The 12,452-nt window shown below is 33.4% G+C and overlaps 1 protein-coding gene across 2 annotated transcripts in view; it reads right to left on the reverse strand.

Annotated features, from left to right (window-relative positions):
- The window catches only part of LOC129004760 (ankyrin repeat and MYND domain-containing protein 2), a 77,226-nt gene that overhangs the window by 43,324 nt on the left and 21,450 nt on the right, over window positions 1–12,452 (reverse strand). For both annotated transcript variants that reach the window (XM_054433387.1, XM_054433394.1), the window contains exon 3: window positions 1,760–1,899. In XM_054433387.1, coding sequence (XP_054289362.1) covers window positions 1,760–1,899 — 140 coding nt within the window. The remainder of the gene's footprint in view (window positions 1–1,759; window positions 1,900–12,452) is intronic.

A 12,452-nucleotide genomic window follows, 5' to 3' on the forward strand; every position in this document is an offset into this window, starting at 1 on the left:
GTATGCGCTTGCACTGACAGTCGTCTGCTCCTTACACATCCCCAAAACCCCCCCTTGGCTACGCCACTGGTGTGTATGATATATTATAATTTTCGAGTAAAGTTCGTGAGTCATGGAAATCAATGGTAAATGGTCATGGATAGTCATGGAAATTAATGACAAATTTTTGTGTGGACACTCCGAATATCTAAAAAATGTTGGCCTACCTGGCCTAACCTCTGGAGCCGCCCCTGCCAGGAGTTAATTTTTTATATTGTGTATGTAATTTTAATGAATGTAATATTTGTGATATTTATTACAACAGATAACATTTATTACAGATAACAATTGAGATAACCCATTGTAACATTTTTGTCACTGAAATAAAACACTGTATTATACAAACATTGTTTTGAATTCATTTATCCTACACACCATGGTAATTAAAAAGGCTATTTTTAGCATATTGGTTAACCGAAAAATCCGAAACGGCTCTCCATCTTTTATTTCGGTTAACCAGGGTGCTACTGTACAACAATGAACTACTACAAACTCAAAACTCATAAACTAATACAACTGTAATAAATTGAATCGTCACACATTTGTGAAAAATCCTGATAAATGCTACAATAGCCATGGTTACGGTCGACTAGAGCATTGAATGGTCCCTTCAAATCCATCCATCATTGAGGATTTCCATGACTTTCAATGACCAGATTTTTTTCCATGACTTTCAACAATGACTATCCCTGACTTTCCAGAATGTGGACACCCTGATATTTTAAAATTACGGCATATTTTAGAGCATATTTTACGGTTTAGGTAATACCGATAATCATTTCCCGCAACCGTGGCAATACACGTGAGCATATTTTTACGGTTTCGGCGACAACGATAATCGTTTTCCGCGGTCACAGCAATACCTGTGAGCATATTTTGCGATTTCGACGATAACAACCGTTTCCCGCAATCCCGGCAACACCCGTGAGCACATTTTACGGTTTAGGCAACACCGATAATCGTTTCCCGCCATTGCAGCAACACCCTTGAGCATATTTTGCGGTTTTGACGCAACCAATGATCGTTTCCCGCGAACGTGGCAATACCAGTGGTGGACTTTTGGTTAAACTACGGGGCTCCGTATTCCCGGAGGTTTGGGTAAATTCCTGGAGTTTTCCAGGATATTTCAAGGTAAGATAAAATTCCTGAAGGTTTCCCGATTTTTCCGGAAAGTAGACACCATGGTGTGACATTTATGTTTTTGTTTTATAACAAAACCTTATGGCTAAGCATCTGATGATGGCACAGTGATACTGAAACGACCATAACACTTGTTAAATACTGTAGGAGCTGGTTGGGGAAGGTAATATTTTGATTTAATTCATATAGGCTACCATACAGTTACAGTATTTTAAACACATGTCAGTGCCACTAATATACTGCACTAGGTTCCCTACAAAATTTAAACCCCTAACTTGAATCAAAAGAAAAATGATTTTAACAAACTAAGCGTTAAAAATAATTTATGTTGGTCAAATGAATGATGGATGTGTAGTTACTTATATGGAAAAAATACAATGTTCTCTTCCACGTCCTCTTCAGGTTGTGAAGAACGAGTGCAGCAGCTAGTAAATGTGTGCAATAAAAAGATATGCTTTGAAAATTATAACCAGCCATGGAATTTAAGTTCATTTGAGACAAGGTTACCTGTCTCATTTAATTTATTTCAAGTTATGCCTGCCAACTGGCCTTGTATAAACGCTGCTTTAAAACCACTAACCTGCATGGCAAATTTGTGTACAGGGCTAGCAAGGAAAGGAGACAACTTCGGGACTGACTCCAATCCATGAGAAACTGTGAAGTAGTCGATTTCAGATTGAGGTATGAAGTTGTTAATAACAGCGACACAGAGATGATTGCCTGCATTAGAAATTATATTGTTAATGCATGAATACAAACACTAAAATTAATGTTAAGAAGACAGACAAATGCTTAACTCTTCCCTAGGTAGGCCTATCTAATTTTCCAGGACTAACTTAAAAATCCAGACTTAAGATAGTTGCAGATTGAAAGTTGAGTTGCTCATCTTGAACTATTTAAACTAGGCCTACTCTGTTTTATGGAAAGACAAACATATTATTGATGTTTGTTTACTGCAGCCAATCATCGTTTAGGAAGCTTTATAGAAGGTAGAATTATCTATACTGTTAATATTAAAAGGCTTTGGCTAATCTGTTGAAACATACCTAAATGCAAAAATCACATAGGCCTACCTTGCTTGATATATTCAATTATGTTAGTAAATATAAGAGATCACAATTAGCATAAGCAATAAATAGAATTGAGGTTTGCCCCTACTGATCCCTGGTAAGTGCGTTGTAGCTGTTTCTTACGGTAGATTTTAGAAAATTAACGTTACTCTCTTCAAATTTGGAACTGACGACAGGTAATATAAAACCAAAATTAGTCATTCTCTTCTGTATTTTCATTTGTAGCAAAGCTCGGGCAGAACTAGTGATTATAACAAGGTGATCTTTAGAGCAAAACACATTAGTTTAATTTGATATTATAGTTCATAGCTGATCATTAAAATAAACTATATAAATTTGCAGTTAAGAGGCAACTAAATTATGTACTGTAACTAGAAACTGATATCCACTTCCTAACAGTGCAACTGCTGAAAGAAACACGTTAGGCTACAATAGTTACTATGCAGAGGAACACACTAGTTATGCTCAACGAGCACATAATATAAATAGAGAGGACACACTTCTAAAGTGTAGTACAGTGGAGTGCCGCCAGTCCAGAGCGCCCCGACCCAGCAAAGATGGCGGCCGAAAGCATGAGTCACCACACTAGCGAGCGTCGAACTACACTACACAGTGGTGCAATCCGACAATACTATACTGTATAGACGCTCGACGTATAAACACACATATTTGTTGTAAATCTTGTATTTTTAAACAATGATAACCGTAGTAAGGTGTGATCTGTAGAGTTGACTGGTGATACTTGACATATTTTGTATTTATTTTGTTTTATTTATTTATTTAGCTTAGTTTCAACAGTGCATTATTTCGGTTAAGATACAATAATGCCGCGAACTTGTGCTGCCTACGGACGCAACAATAGAGGAAAAACTAATGTTATGTAACTGAGATGTTACTTTTCATAGGTAAGCATTAATATTAGCAGGAATACAAGTTAATTACTTTTGATCAGTGTAGTGTATTCATGTACAAAAATTTGTACTGTGTGAATAAAGACTCTTTGAATCTTGAATCCTACTAAACTAAAATATTTGTTTATGTTTCCTCTTAATCTGTCAGTTCAACAAAGTCTTACACCAGAGGAAACTGTAATCTTGATGGAAACTGGAATAAGAAAGTGAAAAATACATCAAGTAGTTTTTTAATAAACATGAATTAGCTATTATAGTTTATACATATATAACAACTCTATATTAAGTTATTGTCTATATAAATAAAATTAGAGTTTTGTCTGTACATTGCTCAGAATTATATATGTTTAGGTTATTTTTACGTCTTATACATTAAATAAGCAGAAACGAGTCTTATCTCAATTTATGTCTGTCTGTCTGTCTGTCTGTCTGTCTTTCCCTCTGTCTGTAACACTCAAGATGGCATTTTACGCTATCTTCTCCTGGAAAACGAGAGTACCTATCAAGATCCAAGTAATTTTAATTTATTCACTGGATTGACGAGATTGTCTTTAGCCATTAAAATATGGCCTCACTATTTTGTAAATAATATTACTAACATTCAAAAATGTAGTTTTGTGCGATTTATGTCAAGTTTTCGTCCAATTTTTATTGCATAATCATCTATGAAATAACGAACAGCTGTTCGGATCAAGATTATTTTTTTAAGCTGTCACTGATATGTTTACAAATGTTGTTTACAAATACCGCAACCTTTTTCAATCACGTTTTGAATGCAAATCCCAACCAAGTGAGATTAAAAAACGTTTTTCTTACATAACAGATTTAATTAATCGAAAGTGCAATAATAGAGTGTAATAGTGTAACCGTAAATGAAATTAAATAACTAGGCATCATCCAGTTCAGGAGCCAGAGATTTTTTGTGTATAAATTGTTCTTGAGTTTTGATAACCCGAAAGAAGACCTTGAATCAGTGTTGTATACGGCTGGGAAACTTAAATTTAATAATGATCGTCGCCAATAGCTCAGAAACATGGTTTCCACTCATTGACGGCACTTCAATGGCGGTTGTGTAAAGTGTAAAGTAAAAAATCACAACTGCAGTGGGTGATTGTACCAGAGGTTTACGGATGATGCTAAACTCGCTTTTCTAATGTGTTATTTTCTGTTCCTACCATTGACTATATATATATAGTGAATAGTACCTACTCACCGTGTGATGCAATCGCTGGACCATACAGCCAATAGGCCCATAGCCCATCTCTTGGGTACGTACGCCTACCCAATTATTCATAACAACCTTTTCGACGACGATCCTTGATACCGGTACTTTTCCCTAGAATACACGGCCTACCTACTTAAGAAATAAAATTACAAACGTCCAAAAAAACCAACGTTGTGTGATTTTTGTCACATTTCCTTCTAATGTTAATAGATAGCCTAGATACCAATCATTGTTTAGAGAATACGTAATCTATTAAATAACAAAAAGTTTTTTTTTCAAACTGACACCGATAAGTTTACATTAAAAGTTGTTTACAAATAAAGCAATTAATGGGAAATAACTTTGATTGCCGTTTTAAAACGTTTTACGCGAAAATCCAAAACCAAGAGATCAATAACCTCGGGACTTGATTAACTCGTATAATTGGTCAGCTGTACTATAGTTCTCAACTGTGAACGTTGGTTTTTGGTACCAGTTCTATTCCTTAGACCAGTTGGTACTGTTGGTAGCAGCAAGAATCATTTTTAAGTACCAACACATCACTGTACTTTACAAATTAGTTATCGTTGGTGTTGCACCTTATTTATTATTACAGGCGTATTCAATTTAATTGATGTCTTAACTGTACAATTTTTGCTTTTTCTTCTTTGATTCCAAAATGTTTGTTTATGCTAAGAAAACGATAACGCATTTAAACGATAACGCATTTTAGTAAAACATCTATTCAGCAAACCATCATGAATTGTTTAAACGCTTTACGTTGTTTATGTACCAATAGTTCATGGCCTATTTTGGTAATTTTTATTATAAATTACCAATCTAAATTGTCTATAGTACTTCATTTCATATAGTAAGCCGTCATTTCGGGTCATCATCGGTCCAAGCAAATATAAATTGTTATGATGAAATTTGATGACATTAACAAAGATTTCAGATACTAATTTTATAAGTACTTTGTTATGCTTAAAGCGTAGCAAATTCCCTAATTAAGTTCTGTATTTTTGTGTGTATGTCTGTTGGTAACGCATTAATGTCCTTATTTCTCAGTGTTTCACGGAAAGGACAAAAGCACCTTTATAATGAAAATGTCAACCCGAATAAAGTGTTAAATTGTGAGGTTGAGGGAGTACCTTAAATTCTTTTAACCATTGTGGAAGGTAATTTTCAATTATAGGCCTACATTAGGGCTATGCCTCATAGATCTATAAAGCATTTTTTAGATTAATAATTGGATTTAACATATGGACCAACACGAGACCCAGGTTACATTTAATTTCGAAGCATTTGTTTTGGCTTTAAACTGTCAGATACTGTATTTGCGAAGGTTTATATATAATAGTTTTACCAGTATATCTGAAAATATGCAAACCAACTTCTGTTCTTAATAAGAAGGTTTCAACTGACTACAATAAGATCCCCGTGCGTAGAACGGGCACACAGCTAGTAGTAAATAAAGTACAACTGAGCACCCTGAATATTATATTTTTAATATAAGTGACATGTTTTGGACATACTGTAAGTCCATTTTCAAACTTCAAATAATATTATTTCAATGTTATTTGAAGTTTGAAAATGGACTTATGTCCGAAACATGTAACTTCTATTATAAATATAATATTCAGGGTGCTCACTACAATAATTTAATATATCAGCAGCCCTATTACGTGAACACCTAAATTAAAACAACTCTATACTATATTTTGGTAAAATAGGAAAACTGTTATCTATATAGATAAAAGGCAAAGCCCTCACTGACTGACTTGACTGACTCACTCACTCATCACTAATTCTCCCACTTCCCATTTACCTAGGAGGCTGAAATTTGGTACACTGATTCTTTAGGCATTAAATAGGAAAACTAAGTTGTTTTTATTCTGATCGGCCTCTCAGGCTCCGCCCCAGTGGCTCTGGAGTTTCCCATGTTAACCTTATGAGTACTCATATTTAAATGGAATTAATGAATCTTAACAGCTGTTGGTTTTAAACAAGTTGGTTCTGTTCTATTTCTATGATTTTCAATAGCATTAAAGTTACAAGGATTACCAACAGGATGCAGCACTATTATTTTTAATTTATGACAACAGCTAATTTTCAACCAAAAGGTGAGTGAGCGTAGCGAACGAACTTCAACCAGGAAGTAATTGAACCATAGTCCAGTAAATCTGTCAGAAAATATGGGGTTGCTGTGCAAAAGGTCGGGTAGTTCTGATTTTTGGATATGTTGTTAGTATTGAGCCCATAACATAAAATCCAAGTTATCCACCTCGAGATACTGCCGCTCGCCGCGGGGCGCGCCACTTGTTATCGAAATATCAAAAATATGGCAATTCCTATTGTTTTTTACTCAATCTCGCGAACCGTTGATTTTACCAAAAATTTTATATTATTACATTAAAGAATAATAAATTTGTGACAGTTTAAGCCCAACAGCAAGTATGTAGCGTAAATAATGGTCAAAATACAGACCATCAAAATAAATAAATTTACCAAAGACCGATAAAAATTGTGGTTTTTTCAATATTTACAATATAGTTGTTTGAAGCAAACACCGTATTGATTTAGAGAGTATGCCAGTTTATTTGCTATTAATAGAAAATAAATGAAAGTATGAATAAAAATACTCCCACCTCAGCAGACCTGCAGAATAAGCGACTTTCCATTTGCTTGATTCGATTTTCACAAACCTATTTAAATAACATTAGGTTTAACTGGTGCCTAGGTTTGCTGCTACAGGGAGGGTAATATAGTATATAAAATAATAATAGTATGATAAGAAACAAATAAGTTTACCCAATTTTATACAAATGTGTCTATAAATGAGGAAAAAAACAATAATTAAAAATCTTCGCTATTGGAATAACTTGAGGTTTTTTTAATTTATATTTTTTAATTTTCTCCGTAACCAATAACTGTAAAAAACATTTTAATGTACTAAATTATTTGTTTTTAAGCTCTACAAAATTCTTTAATGATACAATTGTAAAATTGTATGTTTTGAGGGTTAAAAATGAAAAAAAAATATTCTTACCGGCAAATTACCTATAAAGCAACCGTTCCTATGGCCTTATCATGACGATCATGCTTTGCTCGTTTTAATAAATAAATGTACGTGTGCATGATTCAATGATTTATATAGGCCATTAAGCAAAAGCTATAGGCTAAGTCACTTAAAATACAAAGTAAATGATAAATAGTCCATCTCTTGATTCACAAATAAAAGTAAGGTTTTACCAAATTCCACTAAATCGGATGATTTTTGGGAATCATCGTGCTAACGGACGATAATAACTTTTTTGGATACAGTTTAGTAAAATCTTTAGTTTTTTTTTATACAGGGTCTCCAAAAAACTTACCTAGATTGAAAATTTATTTATTTATTGTACTAGATACAAACTACTGTTCAAAGACTGATACCATAGAGAAGGCTATGGTATAATGAAAGGTAATAAAATAAAAGTTATTTTAACACTATCACACCTCAATATGCGAACCATTTGTTGCCCTGCAGACATTCAAGCTATTTTTACTCATTTTTATCATTAATATTTTATTATTTGTATTATAATTTATTACCAAAACTATGTTCAAGGTTAAATAGGTGTACTCAACTCATTGCCAACGTACGAAACTAAAACTTTGAAGTATACTCTACACAGCACGAAATGATTATTACTCATCCATTTGAACAATAGTATCGTGAGGTATGTTTAAAACTATGGAGTCTTTTTCGAACACCCGGTATATATATATTTATATATGTTATAACAATTTGAACCAACAGTATTTTTGGCCTCTTGGAATACCAAAATGAAAAAGTAAATCAGTCCCGGGTCTAGGTCTTACCATGAGACCTACTGTAATAGCGTATTCCCTATAAGGGAAATTTGCTAATAATCAGCATATCATTTATATTGAATGGTGTGTGTTGAGGAAACCACTATTGAATCTTTTCATCAATTTCGTTGTCTCGAGCAATGCGAGAATGGCGCACGTCAACATGTTGCTCACTGTTAATGTTCAACTGACTTCATTTTTTATAATATTTCTCAACTTCCTACAGATTTGATGAGGACGGATCATCCCAAGCGCCCATCAAGTTACAACATTTTGTCTGTTATCCCTCGTCCCCGAGTCAATCCACCAGAGCTTTTCATTGTCTTTATGAGGGCCTGTTCGATGGCCTAATCAGACCAAATTCCACACCAGAACTTGTCTGTACGTCTTGTAGTGAAATTTCCGATCTTTGTGAATTTTTTGTGTTCTTCAATATCAATCCTGTATTTCAATTCATATTCAGAATGTCCTGTATAGATGGGCGCACTTGGCGTGGAAAAATTGCCCGCTGCATGGAAGATCTGTCGAGTGATTGTAATTGGAAGATCTTATTTGCCTGATCTTTCAGCCTCAATAAACTGTTAACTATGTTAAACTGTTTTATTTTGTTTTCATGTGAAAGTATTGTACCCAAAGCTTAGCTTAAATGTTTATGTATAAACTTTTGACAGCTTTGGGAAGAGTAGTTTTGCCGTTGAAGGTATATTTTGAAGGTCTGTTTTTCGGCATGTAAACCTACATTTATTAAAACGAGTTCGCGAAGCATGATCATTGAAGTATAAGACAAAACTTAGGAAATTAATTTATGTTTTTAGAAACGTACGCGAAATTCTTAACATTAATGAAATAAAAATGTTATACTATGCATTTGTCCAATCGGTACTTCAATATGGAATTATAGTATGGGGAGGAGCTAGTAGCAATATTTTAAAGCCACTGTTTGTCATACAAAAACTAATTATTAAAATAGCTTTTTAATTCAACAGGCGTTTCCCTACAAATTTATTATTCAAAAACACTCAATTACTTTCGGTGCGTCAAATTTTATCAAAACTTTACTTGTATACCTACTCCAATCAAGATTTGATAGTGACGCCAATCACACATAACTATCCCACCACAAAAGCAGTAAATGTAGGTATGCAGGTACCCCGAGTTTTCAAGTCTGCAAACCTTATCAATGCTTTTTATGTTGCGAGTTTTTTGTATAGGAATATACCATCAGAGATTAGAGATCTACAGGTATCTCTTCCAGTTTATAAACGTTCGGTAAGCAGTTGGCTGTCGGAGATTGGGCTCGATTAGTCTGAGACACTTATCAGTTCAGTATACAATACATAACAATAATAAATACACAAGTACACCAAACAATATTTAGCGTACAGACAATAGTAACTGCAACTCCATTCATTCGACTACCTTTTACTTAGCATTAACATTTCCTGTAGCTGTCTCATAGCTTAGTTGTAAATAGTATTTTGATTAATTTAGTTTTAGTTTTGAAGAATATTTCTAATTTGATTTGTAATGGAGCTCGTCCTGCGCACAGGTTTTTTACGGCCTTTGCGGGACTATTGTTCGTATTTTGTATATGTATATATTGTAAAAAATTTTTGGAAATAAAACAGATTTTGATTTGATTTCATCAGGCCATGGGAACAACAATAACGGTTGCTTTACAGTAAAACCCCTCATATCCGGCCTTGGTTTTACCGGTCCTCTGTTTATCCGGCCCCTTCCAGGAAGCCAATATCAAAATGTTTTTCTCACAGCTTACGGACGTTAAGATGCAAGCACTAGTCTTTGTGACTGCTCAAGTTATCAAATAAATTGTTCTCACTATTTATCTGTTTGTTTATACATTTTTTGCTGTGTCACTATACTAAGTTGAGCTAGTAGGCCTAAACCTTTTGATCAGTTGGTTGATTATTACCAAAGTAGGGTTAGTACAGTACAGTATATTATTAATTTTGGTATATTACAAAATGGATAAAAATGTTGAGTTGAAATCACATTCTGTGGTTGAAATGAATGTAGGCCTACCATTTGAGTCCTAATGATTTTCAAGTCCAATTTATAGTCATTTTTACCTTCATTAATAGTTTTTGTTGCCTGGAATCATAATATTTGTACGTTCTTCATTACTTAACGATTTTAACCTACAAATATGTTTTTTTCTTTTTACAAACATTTTTATTTTTTTATAACCCCAGAACAGACTGGAATGATACTTTTCACTGCATATATTGATTATCTATTGTTATAACTGGTATGAATTATCATTTTCATTGTAGGTTGGTTTATCCAGCCAAATCGTTATCCGGCCAGGGGCTTGGTCCCGTGGTGGCCGGTTATGAGGGGTTCTACTGTATGGGGTTTTTTGTTAAGAACGGGTTTTTCGGATTTTTGACCCTTAAAACATACAATTTTACAATGTATCTCTAGACCATTTTGTAGAGCTTAAAAACAAATAATTTAGTACATTAAAATGTTTTTACAGTTATTGGTTAAGGAGAAAATTAAAAAATGTAAAATAAAAACCTCAAGTTATTCCAATAGCGAAGATTTTTTAATTATTGTTTTTTCCTTATTTATAGACACATTTTTATAAAATTGGGTAAACTTATTTGTTTCTTATCATACTATTATTATTTTATATACTATATTACCCTCCCTGTAGCAGCAAACCTAGGCACCAGTTAAACCTAATGTTATTTAAATAGGTTTGTGAAAATCAAATCAAGCAAATGGAAATTCGCTTAGTCTGCAGGTCTGCTGAGGTGGGGGTATTTTTATTCATACTTTCATTTATTTTCTATTAATAGCAAATAAACTGGCATACTCTCTAAATCAATACGGTGTTTGCTTCAAACAACTATATTGTGGAAATATTGAAAAAACCACAATTTTTATCGGTCTTTGGGAAATTTATTTATTTTGATGGTCTGTATTTTGACCATTATTTACGCTACATACTTGCTGTTGGGCTTAAACTGTCACAAATTTATTATTCTTTAATGTAATAATATACAATTTTCGGTAAAATGAGCGGTTCGCGAGATTGAGGGAAAAACAATAGGAATTGCCATATTTTTGATATTTCGATAACAAGTGGCGCGCCCCGCGGCGAGTGGCAGCATCTCGAGGTGGATAACTTGGATTTTATTTTATGGGCCCAATACTAACAACATATCCAAAAATCAGAACTACCCGACCTTTTGCATACCAAAATGTCTTATTTTACTGGACTACCATGCGAATGAGCTTACTTATGAAATAAAACTGGGCAAAGCCCGTGGGTACAGCTAGTCATCTATAATATTAAAACGAAACAGTGTTTTTTTATTTCACGATTCTGAATCAACCACTCTACGGATTTTCATGATTTTTGTGTTGAAAGAAAGATAATTTTGAGAACTAGGGAATGTCAAAGCCATAATTTTTGTTTAGGGTGCCAGTTTTTTAGAAATTAAGTTTTAATTTTTAAAAAGTCTAGCAGCCGACGCTAAGATTCTAAACTAGCTTTTGGCATAAAATAATTTGCTTAACATAACAGCTGTAAACATTCAGCTTTTGTGTCACAAATTCAGCATTTGGATAAAAATGTAAAGACATACTTAGGGTTGACTTATTTATACTATGTGTAATGCTAATCATTGATACGTTTAATTCTTCTGTAAGAGGATGACAGATTAATTAAATATAAATAGTAAAGTACTAGGATGTTCAAATTATTTTTTAAAGCAATCTTTGTAATCTTCGATTTGTTTTAGAGCAATATAATTTGTTTTAACTAACAGCTGGTTAAATATAAACTATGGAACTATGAGGTTATTTTATTTACCCTTATTTTGTCATTGATTATAGGAAATAAGTAATATTAGTAGAGATGATTAGACCACAGTTTAAAATAGTTTAGACCAAAATTAATTAAACCACAGAACAAATCGAGGCTCTGTACACGAGTCTTAGTAAAAAAGGATAAATGCAAATGATTTTACTGCTCCACTTTTCAAGGAAAGATTCGAAAAATAACAATGTTTACATTCTTCATGGTAGCTTTTTGTTTACAATTAATGTTTGTCTGCTTTAACATTGTTTGGATTAGGCCCAGAAATATTGATGTCATAAAAAGAAGATCAAGAATAATCAGGAATCACGATTTTAAATTACCACCACAACCTCAGCCGGGTTTTATACAAAGATAAACAGATGGATGACATAGATTGAACA

Source organism: Macrosteles quadrilineatus, unplaced genomic scaffold, assembly GCF_028750875.1.
Source record: "Macrosteles quadrilineatus isolate MER2022 unplaced genomic scaffold, UCM_ALF_1.0 Scaffold_1__1_contigs__length_201487025, whole genome shotgun sequence".
NCBI classification, from domain to species: Eukaryota; Metazoa; Arthropoda; class Insecta; order Hemiptera; family Cicadellidae; genus Macrosteles; species Macrosteles quadrilineatus.